Genomic DNA, 22021 nt, shown 5'->3' on the forward strand with positions numbered 1-22021 from the left:
AAATACGTGTGCTCTTCTAGACAGGCGCTTACTTCGAGAGCGCGGTCTGCTCATGCGGAAAGCTGGGGGGCTGATTGAATTCCGCGCGATTCGTTTCGCTACGCTGTAGTTCCGCAGAAGGCCACGCTACGGCGTTATCTGTCTGACAGCGCGCTATTAACATCGAAGCTCTCCTCCTCTCTTCACTGTTCACTTGTCAGATTCAAAGGGCCGCCTAACAGGCGTCCATCTGTGACGTTTCCAGTTTCAACCACATCGTGTCGTACCCATTTCAAACCATGGGGCCGCTTTCAAAGAATGCATCCGTGTGCGTGGTATTCGCGTTGAAGTTGGGCACTTTGATGACCCAGTTGCTGATCACTTCATCTTTGGCGGCGGCATCCGGAGGTACGTGGGTTTCAGCGCTACCTTTATACTCCTCTACCGCACTCTTCAACCCTACCGCGCCACCCGCAGCATCCGCGGCAATGGTTCGTCCGCCGAAGCCCAAGAGTCTCGGTTTCCCGCCAAACCTGGCACTGGGCGATGATGCCATCGCAAGCTGCTTCGTCCCGAGAGCCAGCTGGATTGGCGAGGGTCTTCAAATGACGTGGACGAGAGGGGATGGCCAGGACCTCTCCGCTAATCGCCGAGTGTCCCTCATGAGGGCCTCCGAGAGCAGCGTCACTTTGGGCATAAGAGACATTCGACCAGCGGATGTCGGCAACTACACCTGCGTTGCATCTTACGCTGCAACTTCGGAGAGCGTCACAGTACCTCTGGTCATGTCCGGTGAGGCGTTCAAGTTGTGTTTTGACGTTCGTCTCTATAATCACAGGGAGAATATGGAGAAGTAGACTGGAATATAGATGAGGTGCTGTAAGCTATAGTCGGACACAACTTAAGTCTGCAGTGAAGCTCCGCCCACATTCAGGACCGGTGCACAGAATTCCTCCACGACAAAAAAAGTAGTCCGTTGTTAAATCTTTTCTTGTTACCTAAACAAAAAGCAAATAACAAGAAAAAAATTATAAGTTCTAAAATTTTGATAGCTGGCTCGTTTAGTAAAGTCAAACATTAAAGAGCTGATTTCGTTTACTGTTGTGATTGGCTAGCGGAGTAATACAAGACGCCGCGGACCGTGGCACAGTGTTGACAACTGATGTTTTTTTTTTTTAGCTGTATCCTACTATAGGGACCTTGTGCATAACGTATTTGTCTCGTAGATGCAAAGCTTGTTTAATGTTCTTGAGTAAAATTAGCTGGACTGCTAAAGCTGTGGAGAGAGAGAATAAGCAGAAGGCGCGAAGAGATTGCCAGTTATGACTTTGGCAACTCTGATGGCAAAGGGGCTCGCTCACCACGGCACAAATTCGCGACTGAATAGTGCCATTGTGTGCGAAAATTTTGCGTTTCCAAATATGCACATCCATCTGATTTTGTTTTTGATGAACACGCTCGGTTCGCGCGGAAACATGTGACGGTGCCCTCTGCACAGTTGCTCACTGCGGAGCCCGCGCACATATACTCACACAGCCGCGGACGTGGTATTAGCATGCTTGTTTTCTGTTCTGTACACATTTTTACCTCACGCAACATCTAGATGACTCATATCTATTGAAATCTGGCGAAGGCACGCCACGTTTCAAACTTTTCTTTCAGAGAACCCGCGCTGAGTAACAAGTGTCCCCTAGCGATGTAGTAGCGCAACGGCCTCCTTTTCATAACTTACGTGTAAAGCAAATAGTTGTAAAAAAAGAAAAAAGGACTTGCAGTACATGACTATGTGAACACAGAACTGTTGCAAGCGCCTGTCGGCCAGTATATGAAGCGTGTATATGACGGCGAGCGCTGTGAAAGAGTTTGCAACAGGAAACAAAAGTGTTCTAACCTCGGTCAGAATATCTACAGAAACGCTTTTAGTTAGCGCGGCTACTGAGGCGTGCTGCGTGACACTGAACATGCGAAATAAATGCGGGAATTTCGAATGTTCTGCAGACCCCCGCTTATTTTTTACGGCCGTCGGAACTAATTGCGTCAGCGTAGGATCTGTTTTTAGGTAGCGAGTAGGAAGAGGACGCCATCACAATCAACGCGTTCACGTAGCATTTCAACGCACTCTATTTTTCTAACAATTACAAGCAAACAAATCCTCCTTAAGCTACGCGATGTCCGCTAATGGCGGCCCACAGATGGCGTTAGCTGATAATGTCCTAGAAAGCTGGGCATATACTACTGTGCGAACAAGGGAATGATCTATAAATAATAATAATAATAAAAAGATAATAGTGACAGCGAGTGTCTTGCTAAGCACTCCTACATGGTTAGAACTGACACATCCGCGACTTTTCAGGGCTATCCGCTATCAGTGCAAATAGCTGGAGTGACATTCTCCACAGTTTACAAGTGTTGGTGTATGTCTTCAAATGAGAAACTCTGAACTGCGACCGTTGCTCCATCTGAAGTTCACTCCCTCACTGATTATTCTTCCTACCACGTTTGACTGTCAAGTACAGCGGTTCGACATACGGGACAACACATTCAGGCTCGATGGAGAGAGCAATATTGTGTTCACCCCGGCTATTTCCTTTTTGATGTCGTCCCTTCTTTTTGTACTCCCGAACCAGATGAGAATGGGCGTCCAACATTCATTCACGAACAAAACTAAATTTGTCATTGCTTTCAACCATTTTTATTGGCGAAACGTTTCACTATGCAACCTACAATGTCTCTGTCCGTCGTCGCGTCGTCTAACAAGAGAAGTTACCCTCCAAACTATTGATAAAGGTTAATAGAGGACGCCACCATGGCTCTGCTTCCGAATCGCCTCTCCAGGTGGCGCTAGTTGTCCGGCTCTCGGCTGATTTTCCTCGCGGCCCGGCCAAGGGTGTGACATTCCCGTAGAGCCAATGGGGACGATTTTGAAATGCGACGGTGGCGGTGCCTGGGAGTTGGCGGTAAAAACATAAATTGCTCAAAACTTTGCTCGCTATGCTTGCGCCGGTCGCTGTCGTCTGCTGCCACTGCGCTGCAGCGTTGCCCGCGGCGGCACTGGCGGCGCAGACGCGTTGTGTCATTGACTCCAGCCGCGTTTGCTGCCAGATACCAGGATCGCTGCAATCGTTCCGACCGTGGCGACACTTATGGCGCGGACGCGCAACTTGCAACATGCCACAGCACTGGCCCGGCTTTTGCACCCGGAGGAGGCTCTGCAAATCGAGAGCAGAACGATGGGGGTTGCGATGCGTACTGGAGGGAGATCCCGCGCCCGTATGAACGTGCTCTCTGCGGTTAGGAATCTCGCCTGGCTGTTACCTTTGGCGCTCCTTTTACCTGAGGAATCTACAGCGAGAGACGATGGTAAGCCGACATCTTTTTTTTCTTTTTTCCTTTCCCGGCTCACTTACCACCGATAAGCGAAGTTCGATGCCAGCGTCAGTTTCTTATAACCGTTCTCCCGCAGCGCTACCGAAACTCAGGGAGTTTTCATTTCCGCCGGAAGTCACCCTGGGCGAGCAGATATTGGCCAGCTGCGTGCTCAGAAATACCGCGACGGGCCCGCATCGTATGGCGTGGCTCAAAGACGGCATGGAAATCGTCAACAGCGACCGTGTCTCCGTGTCCACGCAGTTCAAAGGTACCGCAGCGCTGCTGATTGCACGCCTGCGTCCCGAAGACGTCGGAAACTACACCTGCGTGGCGAGCAACTCCTTTGGCACAGACAGCTTCACGGCGCCGCTGGTCGTGCGAGGTAACTTCTGTCCGCCTGGAACTACCGCATATTCTATGCGTATTTCTAAAATGGCAAGTGCTTCAAATTCGGAAGAAAAGAAAAACAACTGCACAAAAAGCTTAAGAGTATATAATGTGATTTTTAGATATAGTTTATAATTCAGTCTTGCAGCACCTGAGAGCACACAGATTCTTTGGTCATACAATTTTGATTGGAGGCAGGCTGGCGCAATCTCTTTTCAACAAAGCGGTATCAGGGCGAACTAAATGACATAGCGATTGAAGCGCTATTTGCCTTGAAAGCTCTCACATTGAGCCACAACGACTCGTTTTAAAGAACTAAGGTATCGTTGTAGAAGATGAAAACCATTTTAGTCTCTGACAAGAAAATAAGCAGCCATTTGATACTTCGCGCTGGTTTTTAACACGAACCGTGCCAACACGCGCCCGCTTATGAAGTGAGCCTGGCGCGTCTCTGTGGGTCGATGATGCGGGGTAAAATACGAAGAATGGTCGCAACCTTTGGTACGAAAGCGGGCTTGGAATACGCATATTTGTCAATGGGAAACCCATGCTGATTGGCTACTTTCCATCGATCTCGATGCAATATGTTTTTTGAAGGGACATTACGTCTCGCTGGGATTGGACCGGGAAACTATTCAAAGCTGCCGACAACAATGACTGTTTTGAAGCCCAGAACACATGATGTCTCACGTGAATAACTTGGCCCTCACTGGCAATTCCGGAACTTTGTGTGGCCATTACCGACAATACAGGTATGAGGCGCTCAATGGAGCCGCCTGTTTTCAGTTTTCGCGCCCCCGCTTCCATCGTTTTGCCTAAGGCCACCAGGCGGCGCTAGTTGTCCATTGTTTGGAGTCGTTCAGCTGCTGTGTTTCCCGACATCCAGGCGACGCATTTGCCGTCCCCGTTGTTCAACTAGGCACCGCGCTGCTTCTTCCGGGGAAAAAAAGAAACTGTCTCGAGCGATTTTCATCATGATCCACTGCACAGTGGTCTTCAGTTTCCTCATCGTTGCGTCGGTGAAGTCGTCTGTGCACCCTGCAGGTATACTTGTCATTTTATTTGTTCGACAGCGATCATTCTGTTCAGGCATGTAGTAGATTCGCCGCAATATTGGCAAATTTAAAGGATTAGTCGAAGCGTCTTTATGCCGCAAAAAGGAACGGCGCGATTTATTTTCCGATAGTGCAACGTGAAACTTAGTTAGCGAGAATGCTAGAAGGAATTAGTTATATAGCAGGTATCTAGCGCGCATGTCATGTGCCTTCAGCGTTCAGTCTACTTCTGTTAAAGCATTTTCGCAATGTCCAGGTAGTATTTTCACAATGTCCAGATTCCAGCAAGGAAGGCAGCGGGTCACAATTTATTTTATAAATTTTGCAGTTCATAGGTATCTTGTTCGGGACGTGGTCTTATGTGCGATCCCCTCGTTTATTACATGGTAATATGCAATTCAGTTATGAGGCCGAAAGCTTAAGGCTAATTAATAACTTGAAACAAGACTAAGGCCAGCTAAACAAGCAATGGAGAGGAATATTGTGAGTGCAACTTTAAAGGGTGCGGGGAGACACCGGTACGGGCTAGAGAACAGGCGCGAGGTAATGATAGCATGCCCACCTGATATCAAAGGTATGGAACTGGTGAGAGTACTTAATGCGGTGAACATATAGACGGTGGTCTGTTAGGGTAACAGAATGGGCACCAAAGAAAGGGAGATACAGTTGGAGGCGGCTGACGCTCAGGTGAGGAGATGAGATTAAGAATTGTGCTCGCATAAACCGGCCGTTGCTGCCGAAGAGCAGAGCGTATCGGATATTGGAGAGGCCTCTATTCCACAGCGACTGATAATGATAACGAATCCACGACTAGTGCGAGCCCTCTGCCGTTGCAAAGCTCTCCAACAACAGTGACGATGGATGCTTCCAGTGTTGCCGAGGATCAAGGATTTCAAATTTCCCGCCAACGTTTCCCCCGGAGACACGGTCGCCGTGAACTGTGTGGTGGAAAAAGGAAGCTCGGGTCCCTTCGAACTGTCTTGGCGGAAGGATGGCCTGCCTGTCCAACCCACGGCGAGTCTAACGGTGGCTTCCCACAAGGGCGGACCGCTGTCTGCGCTCAGTATTGTGGGTATAGCGGCCGAAGACAGCGGAAACTACACCTGCGTCGCTCGGAATGCAGCTGGGAGCGACGAATTATCTGCCTACCTCGCTGTGAAAGGTATGCTGGCGCTAATAGAACAGCGCGAACAATACGTGAAACATTGCGGGGTTCACTTCTTATGGAAAAAGATTTCTTGCACCCCCCTCTAGTTTTCTTTCAGTCGCCCAAGGGATCATTTAGCCATTTTTTTCCACGCTATGTATATTCACAACACTGCCACATCGGTTTTCGTGGGAAAATCGCGTTGCGCTTACTTAATGAGCTCGAATGCCGGTGTTTGCTGCGAAGGCACGATTTCGTTGCATTATTCGACACGTATGTCGCATAAGAGCGTTTTACATCACTGTTACCGCACGCGCCATAGACTCGCGCGGTTGCACAGTTAGCGTCCGCCAGTAAGTGGTCTTGCAGCCACCGTCAACGCGCGCCGCGATTCTTTGGTACCTCCACTGCGTCGCCTTCAGCAGCTTCACAAGTTATGCTAGTGCATGAACTCCGTCATGATTGCGATTCCATATACCTGATATTGGCTGTTCTTTGCTACAGCGTCACCATCTGCTGTATTCTCTGCGAAGCCGACAAGCTTCGGTCTCCCGCCAAGGGCTTATTAAAATGGTCGGGTCGTTAATTGGACTTTCTATACTCAAGCATGTTTGTGATACACACCGTATACGAGGGAACCGGGTTGAATTCGATTACCTAAAGTCCTTTAAGGCGCACCGAAATCTCAGTACCTCAGCGACATACACTACGCCACCATTGTACTGTGGCCGCCGCGATCAAACCTATAAACTCGTCAGCAAGCCGAACGCCGAAAGTTCAGTGGAACCTTGATAATCTATCAACCCACAGATCCCTCTTACATGGCGCAATGTTTTTAAGTCCTGCCAGTACTTCCGGAGTATCTTCCCGCCACAAATCGGCTTGGGCGACGAAATCGTCCTCCCTTGTTATCAGGTAGGCAGAGTGGGGTTGTAATGACGCGGCAAAGGTATGGTGGTACTAGGGAACGCAATCGCCGGGTTTCCGTGTCCTCTGGGCACCCCGAGCGCTATACGCTGGGGAGTCGCTAGTCTTCAGCCAGAAGACGTGAGCAGCCACAGCTGCGCAGTTGACAACACTTCGGACAGCGACCGCGTACGCCTCCCTGTGTCATGCACTGTGTTTTCTCGACAACTGATTTAGTACCTAATTCCTCGCTGCAGGCAGGCACGAGGCTATGTCGTGAACTCCCTCGCATCGTAGTTCTCCAAAGCGATGGCCTATGTGTCATTGCTCTGTAGGCGTGCTGTTACTAAATATATATTGATCTCTTATGCCGTTCTTTTATACACTTATAATCTTGGTAAATATGTCAGCGTTGACTGAGCTCAAAGAGCCCTGTGGTAACACGGCTTCAGGTCTTCTGTGCTATCGCATCACTACACCAGTGGATATTCCCGCGGATATTGTGCTCCTCCAAACATGGCTCATTCATGGCGACGGCGCCTATTTAGCGGATGCTGTAGACAACGCCGCAAGAAGGGAACTATTCGCATATTTCCTCACCGACCTCGTCGCTGCTGGTTTTTGTACTTCCCGCCAATTGTGCCTTATTCAGTCGCCGACAGCTGGCGCCGCTTGTCCACAAACCGTTTCGTTTTCGTGTTGCGTTAAACTGAGTCCGCCCTCGCCCGTTTCGTTGCCTGTGAGAAGTCCAGGCTCGGAGACGCAAGTCCTGTGATTGGTAACGGCCTATCAAGATGATCCGCTGTGCAGTTCTGACGTGTTTTGTCGTCTCTTATCTCATCGCTGCGTCAACAAAGGGTCACAGTCGCTCTCCAGGTACGGATACTTTTTTTTTCCTGCATTCTAAATTTGCCGTCTAAGCGGACGCCAATGACGCCATCCGTGCAGATAGCTAGGCAGGCTTCCTCAAAACGAATTTATTCTACCTTGAGCAAACATCTCTCGTTAAAAAAAAACTAACCCCACTCTAACTGCACGCTAACTATGTGGCTGTGGAAAGCAGACCAGCCGCACATTGAAATTGATTGTTTGAGTCATCAAAAAGCTGGGTGGTGGGGTGCTTTAACATTCGTTAGGATTGAAGTTACGGCAAAGGTTACACCCTTGGAATGCATTATCGTACGCGGTTTTCGCTTAATCTCTGATAATCGCCGACGATTGTCCTTCCAGACCCTCCGGAGATAAAAGAGTTCAAATTTCCCGCCAACCTCTCACCCGGCGATACGGTGGCTGTCATTTGCGTAGTCAAGAAGGGCAGCGCCGGTCCGTTTGAACTATCGTGGCTGAAAGACGGTCGTCCCATTGTGCCGACGGCGGGCCTCACTGTGACGTCCCCCAAGGGAGGTCCGGTGTCAACGCTCACCATCGTGGAGGTATCCGCTGAGGACAACGGCAACTACAGCTGCATGGCCCGAAACTCGGCCGGAAATTATCGCTTCTCTGCACACCTCGCAGTCTCAGGTATGGCCCAGACCACTGCCTTTCGTAAACCAGTATGAACAAATCTCTCGCATCCGTTAATTTCCTAAGGGTTCGGTGACCATGGGAAAGGTGGAAACACATTTCCTTGCTCTTCGCGAACTTGTACTTGCGTAGGAGAGTTTCAAAAACGCACGTCAGTGGTCTAGATTGTCCTGCGCCTGCTTTGGTCGTGGTAACCGGTATAACAGTGTTGACACAAATTACATGGCTGCAATTATTATGACACACACTGTGTGTCCTCTTCATGCCCCTGTGGTTTCGCACTGTGTTGTAGGATGACAAAGTTCTACGCCAATAAATATAAGACCGCCAAACGCAGACGTATACAGTACGAAAAAGATCCGTAGCAGAAGTGAAAACGCATCACCGACGCGTATCGCTAAGGATTTAAGTAAGAAATAGGCAATAGTTTGAAGAGAGCAAGGGCATCACCTGACGATTCCTTCGTCAGTTGCCTTCGACGACTGTACAGTTGTGAACAGTATGTGAGCGAGCAAACTCTTTGCACAAATTTGTTAAGTTTAAATTTATTTGTCCGCTAAACCTGACAATGAATTTGGAATATTACACGCGAAGAGAGAAACTAGTTAGAAAACAGAAAACGGTGCTTGTCACACATAATTATGACGCTCATTCTTTGTTCCCGCTCACACTGCCTACGACTGTACTTGGCAAGTCCGTCCGCAAGTGCACTGAAGCGGCACGCTGATGCAGTGGAAGGCGCAACTCCTGTTGTGGCCTCTTGCGCCTGTTTTGTGCCACCTGCGATTGCGTCTCTATTTCGGTTTCATCCCTCACTCATGATGTGAAGACTGTGAAGGGCGCCATCGCGGCGTTCGGCTTTTTTTCACGCTGCCAGAACTGAGAATGAACTGAAAGGACATATGTGTGGAGTTTAATGGGCCGCACGGACCCATGCCACATGACAAGAAGCCATTCAACTCAGTTAATGTAACGAATAAGAACGATCCACACGACCAATGAGTGACGTATGAGTGACGACATCGCCATTCCGTGCGAACGAGGCACCTTTCGCAACCCAACGCGTGGGCGGGGGCAATGTAAGAAATGAAATGACGCCGGAGGAGGGCGCAAAAGACTCACGCACATCGTGCCTACAGACGGTCACCGAAAAAGAACAGCGTGAACAACGACTGGGGGTCTACAGGCGACGAAATGCCCTCGCAATATTCTTGGCCGATCGAAGTTAATATACAGGGGCAAACCTATACGAGCCGTTCTGATTTCGCAAACTATTGATGTGCACAGCTCTAACTACTAAATAGTATGATTCAGCCACCTCTGGATGAGTACTTATGTGAAGGAAGTAGGCTACGCGACTCACTCGACAGCCGTCCATGAATCCATTTGAGCTCGGCGCGAATTTTCCGCCCAAGCACTGGTACGGCAATCTGCCACGGTATGGCGCTACTTGTCCGCAGCGGCGTACACCTGCCATCGGCCTCGGAAGATTCAATCCACCCTCCTCTCTCGGACCTGCGGCTCTTGCACCGAGACTGTCGAACGGAAGCCCACATCAGACATTTGCCACTGAACCGTCGCGTGTGTGATCCGATTAAGGAAATGCCGTCGTCAAAGAATGTATTGGCTAATCCTTTCTTGTCCTGGATGACGAGTATTTTGATTTGCTGGATTCTACCGCCTCCGGCAGCGTCATCGGAAGGTACGTAATATTCAGCGTTACCACAAATCGTATACGACAGTCTTGAGCTTACTTTGGGTTTGGCTGCAGCCTCTGTTGGAACAGCTCACCCACCGAAACCCAAGAGCCTCGGGTTCCCGCCGAACCTGGCATTGGGCGACGATGCGATCGCCAGTTGCTTCGTGCCCCGGGCTAAATGGCACAGTGAGGGACTCCGGATGACATGGACGAGACAAGACGGTGAAGACCTGGCCGCCAATCGTCGGGTGTCACTCCTGAGTTCGTCTGAGAGCAGCGTCACTCTGAGCATCAGAGACGTCCGCCCGGAGGACGTGGGCAACTACACCTGCGTTGCAAGTTACGGAGCAACGTCAGAGAGAGTTACAGTAGACCTGACCGTCTCCGGTGAGCCCTTCAGCTTGATTCGTTTAACTGTACTCTGAGCAGTCGGCATCTGCAATGATTTCGTTTAAGACAGGAAGGTGCATCTTTGTTCGGCAAAGTGACAAACATCCGTTTGTTTGTTTTTGTGTGTTTTTTTTTGCGTGCATTGCCAAATGCTTGCCGATTGATGAGTGACGAAAAACACCGTCGCTACCCTCTTTCAACATCTACTCCTTTGCTTTGGCTTCGCGAACCTCCGGCCATACCTGTTAACATCTTTCGAGATCTACTCCTGCGAGTTTGCTTCAAGTGGAGTACATTTAGTCAATTTTCAATGCATCTTACGCAATTAGGCAAGCTATGGCGCATTTTTATGACTAGGTCATTTGTATTTATTGCGCTTTCCTAAGACTCGGTGACGGAATTGTGACGACATAGTATCACCACGCGGAAAAGAGAAACCTAAACAACTTGACAAAGCTGACGCCATGACTTCCTGATAACAAGAATAATCATTCAAATCACACGCCCATAAAAATGGTACAAGTTTTATTTTTAAAAAATTCCGCGGGAAACAGTCGTACGGATGTCAAGTGCAAGGATTCAAAAACCTAAAGCAGTCAAGCAATGGCATGCGAATATTACACGTCACGGCATTAGCCACGCTATGCCCAGCTCAGGGCGTCAGCGTCGCCATTTTCTGGCCAATTTCTACATGCATAAATGAAAAAAAAAAGGCGCTGTTGCTGGATAAGAGGTCAAATAGTGAATGGAGAAGTTTTCTTTTTTTTTCTGACAGTACTTGAATTTCATTCAGTGTACCTTCTCAATAAGTGAACGCACGTAGGTTGCTCACTACGGCAGGCTTCAAATGCAAGCGTGTTTTTTTTTTTTGCCTGATGTGAAGTAGCGCATTGAAATCTGCCTTTTATGCGTGCTGCCTGGAGAACCTTTGCCTCGCGAAGAATTTTGGCATAGACTGCGTCTTAGTGCCAGTACCTCGGCAAAGTACCAGGTCTCAATATTCTTCCGGAATGATTGCATCGGGCCACTTTTTGTTTTGTCAACGAACTGTTCGATTATGAGCGACTGGTACGGTACAGTACCTTTGCAACAGCAACATTTTTGTTCCGCTTTGATGATAGCAGCATTGGTTTTCCACGCATAAAAAAAGTTTACAGAAAAAGTGACACCAGACCTTCTGCACGATGCCGCTTAAAAAACGAAACTATAGTCCGCGTTTACTCTTGGAACACTGAAAGATACGCGTACCAAATAATGACCGGTGTGAAGCGTGCTGATTGATCGACACGCTCACTCTAGAAAACTGCGTTCAGTGCCTTCCGTGCCGTAGAAATGGCGCGTATTGTGTGTGACTTTGGTCTTTTTCCATGCGAGATTACAAACTACCTGAAGTACTTTCGGTGTAGTGCTGACTTTTTCAAGATGGAGGCGCGGGTGCTCCCTTGGAGATCTTGATTTTTGCGTCATTATTATATTATCCGTCCGTAGGATGCACTGGCTTTCATCCGTCGTTCTCTGCATGACTTCGAGACACATGAGAGAGGCCTTAAATTTGCCCTGCAGTGGGCGTAGTCAGGCTGATGATGATGATTAAATTTCGCGAAGCAGTCGTAGCAGTCCCTTTGATGCTTCCTCTCCCACGAGAGTTTAACGCTCATATGTTCCGCGCTTGAAATAAGCATTCCAAAGCATGAAGGACAAACTACAGTAGACGGATTGTTGGACTATAGAGAACATATGCTCGATGAAGTGAATGTCTTAAGTAGGAGTGGATTCCGGCTGGCAGATTTAATTTGCATTAAATACATAATGAGGGCAGGAACAACTTGCTCATCTTAGAGACGTTGTCTTTTCTTTTACCGCGAGTTGTACGCAATTAGCTACAATCGCGAAAGTTAAATTGGTAACTACACTAGGGCAGTAACTCCTGCAGTATCTCTCGATTCCTTAACCGATTTGTGAAGCATAGTGCGGCATCGCACAGCACGTTGCACTGCTGCTGATTTGAAACAACCTCGCAACGGCGGGCAGCTTAATACGGTGACCGCCGAGAGTGCCAAGAAGGGACTGCGGTTCTCAAACCTGTCGATAGGTGTCGCTAGTTGTCCAACTATCGGCTCAGTTTCGTGTCTTCCCCATATTTCCGCCTTGCGCGGGTCAGTTCGGTCTCGAATTCCGCCCTGGGCAGGTTGGCACTACGATGAGAGCCAGGGCGAGCATCTGCTGGAACTACCTGCGCGATCACAGTGTACTCCGCGAGATGATGAACTTGGCGCTTTTGTTGCCATTGGCACTCATCCTACCACACCAGTCGACGGCGAAACAAGATGGTAAGCGCGACGTAATCTTCTTCTTTTCCCCACTTATCTCTCCATTACCGGTCTATAGCTCATTACGTTTTATGCCCGTTTTCTTTTCCCCTTTCGGCGCGCTCTCCTCTCCAGCGTTGCCAAAGCTCAGGGAATTTTCATTTCCGCCGGAAGTCACCCTGGGCGAACAGATACTGGTCAGCTGCGTGGTCAGAAATGCGGCGCCGGGCCCTCTTCGCATGCTTTGGTTGAAGGACGGCGAAGAAGTGGTGAGGAGTGATCGCGTGTCCGTGTTCGCACAGTTCAGTGGCGGCGCAACGCTGCGCATTGCCAATATGCGTCCCGAAGACGTCGGAAACTACACCTGCGTGGCGAGCAACCCTTTCGGCAGCGACAGCTTCACGGCGCCGCTCGTCGCTCAAGGTAATTAATTCGGTGGACGAACCAGCGAAGCCTTCGCATGAACTTGGGGAAGGTGGACGGTACCTGGGTTACTGAATCTCGTTAAACGCGAATCGATTTGTACACTGCAGTCCCAGCTCTATATGTGTAAGCTGTGAAACGAACCATATCACAGTAAGTATCGCGTTGCTGATTCTGACTACTGTGTCACGCACGGTTAATTAATCAGTCGTAGCCACGTACTAACACATTTTCCTTTCGGGACTTCCGCGGCTTCATTCTACTAATTCAGAAACAATATATGGACACAATATTTAGCATGATGGCGCAGTTTAGCGATATGGCTGGAAACAATTAATCGTCCCAACCTGTGCAGGATATTTACAGCAAGCAGTACATTCTCGTAAACCAAAGCGGCTTTCTGAAATATTCGCGAATTCGTAGGGCTGGGGAAACAAAGATATAAACAATGCTTTTGAGGGGGTTGACCCCCGCGCTGTGCTCCGAATTTGTCTAAGAAACGATCTGCATCGAGACCGCGCTAACAGCTATAGTGATTTGCTTGTCACATCGAAATTCGCGCATGAAGCGTTAGGAATCGTTCATTGACATGTGCACCTCAAAAAAACCTTGAGCCACACGCAACAGGAGCTGGGCCGCCAGTGTGAAGAGCGATGTTTACAAGGTTCGTGCGAATCTCGGCATATCAAGAGCCGTTATACGCTGACGTACAAGTCGATCGCTTCTTGCAGCAAATCTTCCTTGAAGTCCAGTAGATCCAGGCATGGATGATACAAAATGCCGGGCCTGTTAGAGAACAAAAACTGCAGCTGTCTAACTGGGAAGGAACCACATAACGCTGTCTTCTGCTTTCGGGTGGGCCATTCCTCATGCGAAAAGCACCAACACCTACGACTGTACAGTATTGTTGACCAACAAAACTATGGTCATGGCATATCCAAGTGACACCGACGTTATCAAGACGATGTTGCACGTTAATGAACCCCAGGTGGTCGAAATCACCCAGGGCCCTCCACTACAGCGTTCCATAATAGCCTGGGTTGTTTTGGGACGTTAAAACTCATAAACCATAAACTATTTTTTTAAGGAGCCTGCTTTGAAACGAATAACAACGGCTTTTACAAATATGGAAATAATTGGGAACCCCTTTTTAGTGCCGCAGTTGAGCTCGAATAAAAAAAAACAATAGAAAAGGATGTCGATGCGTGTTTCGTATTCCACGTTTTGCGAGCTTAGGTTTTTCGGACTTAGGTCCAACTCTCAGAAAAGCGCATATTATGCATTTTCTTCGTTGGTTCCCGTAAGTTCACCGCGCCGCAAAGTACATCAATGGAACGTTTAGTGTTTCCAGCACGAAAGAATTCAGAAGCCGATATATCACCGCCCGTCGATTCAACTCCGTTCCTCGCCGTTTTTAGTTTCCTCAGCCTCCAAAAGGCGGCGCTGGTTGTCCATCGCCTGACTTTTGCCGCGCACCCATCCTCCTCGCGTTCACACGGCACTGGAGTGCTTCAATCGTCAGAGACTCACATGCGCCGGTTGGCGGCACGTCTTTTAGGCTGCTGTTTGCCTCCGGATATTTTACGAAAGCTGTTTACGTGTGCAGTAATGCAGCATCACATCTTCGTCTGCTTCCTCGTTGTGTTGACGTACAGTTCGGCCCTTTCTACAGGTATGATGCTATTCCTTTCTTGCTCTTAGAAGGATAATTTGTTCGTTTGACTGCGTGCTCGCTAATCAAGCTCATAGCATAAGCTTCTTGTGACCAACCAGACATTCTTCCGTACTCTATAGATGCTACCGCTAAGAAATCTTCAAACGTGGATTTCGTAATTGATATTTAAACGCAATGACTATCTTGAAGCACAGGATTATTTAACCATACAAGCAGCAACACCACCACAGACTACTTGAACGAAACATTTCCCTAGCTTTTTATAACAAGTGTAACGATTTCTTTTAGAAACGCCATATGAGCGAGAAGTGCGCGAATCTTCCGCTTAAAAAGTAAAAAAAAAGAAAGAAAAACGCAAGCTTTATTCTCGCGTTCAACTTTCCAGGCCCGCCCAAGATACGAGAGTTCAAATTTCCCGCCAACCTATCGCCGGGGGACACGGTGCTCGTAGGATGCGTGATTGCTAAGGGAAGCGCGGGTCCCTTCGAACTCTCGTGGCAGAAAGACGGTCGGCCCTTAACATCCACATCAGTGAGGGTCGTAGTGACACCTAACAAGGGCGGCCCAACGTCCACGCTCACCATCCTGGACGTGTCGGCCGAAGACAGCGGAAACTACACCTGCGTCGCCCACAACGCCATTGGCACTGATCGGTTCTCAGCGTTCCTTGCGGTAACAGGTAGGGATCGCAGCGCTGACCCGACGTGAAAAGGCTCACTTGCCACTAGGTGAAAAAAAAAAGGCGGTCGGCAACAGTGAAAGTTTTACAACAAATTTTCTCTACGCGGTAAACTACGTCGCCCTATAACAGTATTCCATGACTGAAAACTCCCGCCTTCACCTGTACTAGTTTATGACATCTGATTCCGGTGTACCAGAAAGCGATCGACATATTGCAAATGTGTCCTGGCGGTCACATGATCAAGGTGGGCGGGCGCTCTTGAATGCTGGTATACAGATATGGCTACAGTTTCGTCCCGCAAGGGAGCCGCAAACACCACTTTTTTCTTCTACTTCGTTTTGCTGCTGTTGTTTTGGTTTTCGGAGTATGTGAAAACGAAAACCAAGCCTATGTACAGTTTTAATGCATACCTATACGACGACGAAATTGTTTTTAGAGTTGCAGAGTAATCTCATGGTAGGCTAACCTTCCCTGCTCCGCATAAAAGCCTAAACAAAGAACAGGAGGTACTGTGGAGACAACTTCAAACAAAAACTCTTCCTAACCCAGCTGTCCTAAGCCATGTGTACCCGGATAGATTTAAGCCGGAGTGCAGCAAATGCGGCGGAAAAGCCACCGTAGACCACATCTTCTGGGACTGTCCGAGAGATCCCCCACCAATATCGCTCAAGAGGCTCGCGATCCCGGGCCCTTGGGAGACCTTGTTCAGCTCCGACCTGGAAACCCAAGTACAGGTGGTGACGAGAGCCTTAGAGGTCGCCGCCAGTCTCCACTGACGGCCACCTAACAAGATCAACAAACCCATTTATAACTCAAGCCGATAATAAACGTTTCCTAATCCAATCCAAATTATAGTTGCAGATAAGGTTTATGGGCGCTTAACGTCCCAAAGCGACTCAGGCGGTGAGGGGCGCCTTAGTGACGGGCTCCGGAAATTTCCACCACCTGGGGTTCTTTAACGTGCACTGACATCGCACAGTACACGGGCCAGAATTTCGCCTCCATCGAAATTCGACCGCCGCGGTCGGGATCGAACCCGCGCCTTTCGGGTCAGCAGCCAAACGCGATATATCCATTCGAGTAATTCACGTATTAATTTCTAACACGCGTGTCGTGTCCGGACTAGCTGCGGTGGTAGTCGCAATCAACGTTACTGTCGTGACTTTCTGGAAATTTTGGGTGTGCCCGTACACTAGTCAACACGTGCCACTGCGTTCTGTCGAAAGATCGCAGACTGACAGTGGGTGGCCCATATATGTTCTATTCGTCAAGCACCATTCCAAGGAATGACCGGTACCCTGACTTCAGTGCTGCGAACACCACTGATTTTCTGAGGACACGTACAGTCGGGGACAAAAGCCTGTGGACCACGCGTTCCTCAAACGAAGCCGATAGCTCTGCTATTAGCCGGCGGCTGTAGACCACACTTGTGTTGGTGAAAGTCCGAATTGTGTTCTTTCATCTCCGCAAGTGTGGTCTCCAGCCGCCGGCTAATACAGATCTATCGGCTTCGTTTGAGGAACGCGTGGTCCAGAGACTTCTGTCCCCGACTGTACTGAGGCGCAGTTCCCTCAAAATTAACTAGCACTGCCAAATCACTAGAACAGAACGGCAACCTGACGTACAGAACATAAGGACGACGAGTCCCCTTGTCCCTTCTCAGCTCCGTTCTGTAACCCGTCTTCAAACGACCGATAACCAGCGACCGTGGGCTGCAGTTCAATGATGTCGTGAAACGGCTCCGTCGTTTCTGCGCATCTCATTTCAAAAATTATACTCGCGATATCATGCGGAATTGAAGTCTCGCAGCGCGAACCGACAGAACGCTCAACAAAGCGGTGTCTATTCTGAACGTTGGCTTTGATCTCAACCTGGACAGCACACCTCTTCTTTCATCACCCACGTCTTCATGTTCATGCTTTATTTCACGCCTACCTCGTCATGCTTGGGACACTGTCCGTAGTCCGGCTGGTCTTCGCAGATGAAGATCGCTGCATACCGTTATTCGTTGTTTTGCGGCAGGACCTCACCGGTAGAACCTAGTTGGCTCGTTCGCTTCCGGAGTGCCGCCGCACGATGTCTGTCGAAAGCTATGGCTGCAACGCCCTTAGTTTTCATGTCACCTGGCGACTTCACAAAGTTGAGTATAAGCAAGGTACAACTGTTGTATACTTTCTTACTGAGGATTACTGGTAAACTGCTGTTCATGACATGAAAGTTCCTGCAAGTGCACTCCACTCCATTTTTATTCGGTAATTATTGCACTCTCGATTTCTGGGTCAGAGGTTGCTGCCCTTATATTATACATGCCCTAACTAGGTATAACCTGAATGCCCTTACGTGACCATGGAAGGTTACTTTAGATTTCTGCATATTAATTTTTAAACCCAACGTTCTGCTTTGCCTGTCTAGGTCATAGCTCATATACGTACATTGAAGTTCGTCTCGAGTTACTTAGCAAGGCAGTCTTATCAGCGAATCGGAGATTAAGAAGTTTTCCAGTAACTTTAATCCCGAATCTTCCCAATCCAATTCTCTGAACCCCACCTGTAAACACCTGGTGAATAGTAGCGGAGAGATCTTGTGTCTTCCTGCCTGACATGTTTACTGATTGGCAATCTGTTATTTTATCGATATAGATATTTTCCTGCACTATTACAAATACCTGTTATACGCCCCGAATCCGCAAACCCTGCGCGACTGTTAAGGTTTCGACTGAGTCAAAAGTTTTCTTGTAGTCTATTAAGGCTGTATATAAGGGTTGGTTGTTTTTTGCGCTTTTCGCTTTTACGTGACTGATGCAGTGAATAAGACCAACTGTAGAGTAGCCTTAACGAAACCCAACCTGGTCCTTTGGTAGACTCAAGTCCTACGTTCTTGTAATTTCATTAGCGATTACTTTAGTCAATACCATGTAGGCAACGGACAGTAAGCTGATCGGTCAGTAGTTTTGCAAGTCCTAGGGGTCCCTTTCTTATGCATTACGAAAGTATTAGCGTTCTGCCAAGGCTATGGCATGGTCGAGGTCGTGGGGCATTTCGTATACAGGGCGGCAAGTTTTTCTAGCACAATATGCGCACCGTTCTTCTACAGAGCTGCAGTTACCTGATCATAACCAGCCACTTTCCCCTTTGCACTGCTTGTAAGGCTTTCTTTACTTCCTCTTCCTGCGCATTATTTCCTCCGTCATTATGGTCCTGATGATTTCGGGCTAGTGGGTGTATCTCTGAATTAATTCCTCGGCTACTTTAACTATCTTATCCATATATCCATAATGAGACTGCCCTCATTTTCTCTTAGTGCGTACATCTGATTTTGCCTATGCCTTGTTTCCTCTCGACCACATGTAGGCAACCTCCATGCTTTATAGCATGCTCGATTCGCTCCATATCACTACTTATGTCGGTTACCTTACGCTTACAGATTTTGCCAGTTCTGTTCTATCTATGGGGTCACAGGCTTCTTTGGCGTTTCTTAAGATATCTTATATCCCGTGAGATCTGCCTATTATTCTGTTTGGCTACCCTGCTCCCTACTTCCACTGCGCACTTCGCAACGATGTTTGTACCATTATCGTTCACCGCTTGAACACGGAGGTCACTGTCTTCGGTTAAAGCAAAATATCTATTGTGCAGCGAGATCCTTAATTCGTGTTTTTTTGTTTTGTTTTTGCGAAAGCACTTGTAAGACAAAATTTAATTCTGTGAAGACTTCAAGCCCGCCTTCACGGCAAAAAGCGCTGCACCACCGCCCCATCTGCCGGAATGCTTGCTCCTGTTGATTTGCAGTGTTAGAATTGGTCACCAGGTGTCGGGAGTTGTCCAGCCTCCCAATGCGAACGCCACAACACACTCCTGATTGCACGCCGCACTTCGTGAGCGTTCTCCACTGTTGGGCGCGACACAGGACCTATCGTTTCCAACGAGGCAGCTACTGCCTAAGTCGCCAGAACAATTCCTTGCGCTCCTCATTGTCCTACGTGCTGAACTTTGTTCTGGTAATATGACAAGCCCTGAGCTGCTCATAGTTATCATCCTGATGAGTGTGCCGCAGTTTTCTGCGAGCGAAAATGGTAAGCGGACGCCAATCCTTCCAACATAGCGTACGTGGCTCATATCTGTCATGCCTCATTCTTCAGGCAAACGCGTATTTTTGGCCCCACATGTCCAGGTCCTCCCAGACTCCTAGAATTCTTCTTCCCGACTAAAGTTGCCTTGGGTGACGAGATCATCGTTCCGTGCGTAGTCGGGAAGAGTGCGGCGGGACCGTATGCAATAGCGTGGAGCAAAGACGGCAGTGTCCTGAAGGACTCGGGCCGAGTGTCGGTGTCCTCCGCGCACTCCAGGAGCAGCGCCACTCTGCGCATCGGCAGCCTCCATCCAGAAGACGTGGGAAACTACACCTGCACCGCCAGCAACAGCTTCGGCAGCGACAGCTTCACGGCACAGCTCGTCGTGCACGGTAAACTTTGGAGTAATTTTCCCGCGGTTAAAACAGACCTGCCGGTACCGCCGCGCACCAATCTTGCTGCGCAAGAACATGGATATTTACTCCTTTGCTGATGATTCTCCGGTTTACGCATGTGGCAGATTCAAGGACCTTCGTCTTACAAAGTGAAAGGCAGAGTCGAAACTTCGCTATTTCGCGATACCTAGTCGCAACGTGCACGAGTGAAAATTTCTGGTGAGAATTTTATGTACAGAAATCTTCCTTCTGAATTGAAACGAAATAAGTTCGACTTAGTTGCTGATGACGGCTTTATATATAATTGGTTTTTGGGGAAAGGAAATGGCGCAGTATCTGTCTCATATATCGTTGGACACCTGAACCACGCCGTAAGGGAAGGGATAAAGGAGGGAGTGAAAGAAGAAAGGAAGAACAAGGTGCCGTAGTGAAGGGCTCCGGAATAATTTTGACCACCTAGGGACCTTTAACGTGCACTGACATCGCATAGCACACGGGGGCCTTAGCGTTTTTCCTCCATAAAAACGCAGCCGCCGCGGTCGGGTTCGAACCCAGGAACTCCGGATCAGTCTCAATTCTGGTGATCCGGATGGCGGACGCCGCTTCGCGAAGCAGCAAAGGGAGGCGACCAAGGAAGTGAAGACCCGGTAACTCTCATTGGCGATCGATACATGAACGGCGATATGAGGAAAGGGTTGAGTTAAAGAGGGCAGAGAGTAAAAAAACAAACAACCATAGGCACATACTGCGTAACGCCCTACACCTTGCGTGATATGGCGCGTATGGATGGGTGGTTGAACATCGCGTCCTGCGACGTTCGTTTTTCGCGCCACCTTTGATTTGTCCGGTCGCCTATAGATGGCGGCAGTTGCCCAACTAGCCCGCTCAATTGGCAAATTTCACGCTTCGTTCTTCCTTGCCCCGAGATTTAGTCGCACTGCTGGACCCGTCTCGCGTGGGTGCTCTTCACTACGAACCTGCAACTATGCCCGGGTTCGTGACTTTCGCCTGTTGCATTCTACAGTTGCTTGTCTTCGCGTCTACAGACCGTCAAACTCGCACCTCAGGTATGCCCTCGTTGTTTTCAGTTCACTGATCGAGTGGATTTCAAAAGCGGGACGTTAGGGGTATCGATATTCAACGAGAAGCAGTAGGATTCGTCAGTTAATGCCTCTGTAGTTTATTCTTTCTGCAAGACCTTTCTTGAGGCGTCAACGCATGTTGCATGACTCATATTCGTTCCTTTAATACAACGCAAAAAAGAGAGAGGGCATAGCGTGTAGTAGCACTGATAGAGTAGTTGAACTGAAATCGAAAGGCAGCGGTAACCTATACAGTTGCGTTACGAGTAATTAGTTCTGGTTCCAAATAACGGGAAGCGCTTGCTATTCCAGACGGTCCAACGATAAAGGAGTTCAAATTTCCCGCCAACCTCTCGCCCGGCGACACGGTCGTCGTCAGCTGCGTGATCAAAAAGGGTAGCGCGGGCCCGTTCGAACTATCCTGGCTGAAAGATGGCCGGCCCCTTGAGCCCACGGCAAGCCTCACTCTGACGTCGCCCAGGGGAGGTCCCGTGTCAACGCTCACCATCGTGGACGTTTCAGTCCGAGACAGCGGCAACTACACCTGCATAGCTCGAAATGCGGCCGGCAGCGATCGCTTCTCTGGGCACCTCGCGGTCACAGGTATGAATGAGCACGTAATATGAATTCGGGGGTGGTGGATTCCTTTTCTTTTTTTCGGCCTGGAAAATGTATGACAGCAGAATATACCATACCTTCTTTTCCTGATGGACTCGTGGTCCGTGGAATGAATTATCGCTGCATGTCGGTGACTTCTCACGCTGTTCGCTAGCAGCTCGAGGGAGTTGCACCCACTGGCGTTGGCCGCGTAGTGGCTTCAACACTTCCTTTGTTTTGCTCTTCGCTGTCCCAATGCCTTCTTGTTCATTCTTGTCCTCGACATAGTTGAGGTATTTACCCAGATTTACATAATCAATGTACCTCACCATT

The 22021-nt window shown here is 48.9% G+C and overlaps 1 protein-coding gene across 25 annotated transcripts in view; it reads left to right on the forward strand.

The window, feature by feature from the left end:
• Positions 1-22021, forward strand: part of LOC144106767 (cell adhesion molecule Dscam1-like) — a 163831-nt gene that overhangs the window by 52510 nt on the left and 89300 nt on the right. Inside the window, exons 1-2 of one of the 25 annotated variants that reach the window (XM_077639653.1) lie at positions 4629-4779; positions 5662-5952. The exons of 16 other annotated variants lie outside the window; for them this stretch is intronic. In XM_077639653.1, coding sequence (XP_077495779.1) covers positions 4710-4779; positions 5662-5952 — 361 coding nt within the window. In that variant the 5' untranslated portion in view covers positions 4629-4709. Of the gene's footprint in view, positions 1-4628; positions 4780-5661; positions 5953-7605; positions 7720-8073; positions 8365-9925; positions 10070-10138; positions 10454-14707; positions 14861-15248; positions 15543-19427; positions 19618-19715; positions 20007-22021 lie in introns of those variants that run through there. 8 more of the 25 variants (XM_077639635.1, XM_077639643.1, XM_077639623.1 and 5 more) reach the window with 8 other exon arrangements.

This window comes from Amblyomma americanum, chromosome 10, assembly GCF_052857255.1.
Source record: "Amblyomma americanum isolate KBUSLIRL-KWMA chromosome 10, ASM5285725v1, whole genome shotgun sequence".
In the NCBI taxonomy this organism is placed as follows: Eukaryota; Metazoa; Arthropoda; class Arachnida; order Ixodida; family Ixodidae; genus Amblyomma; species Amblyomma americanum.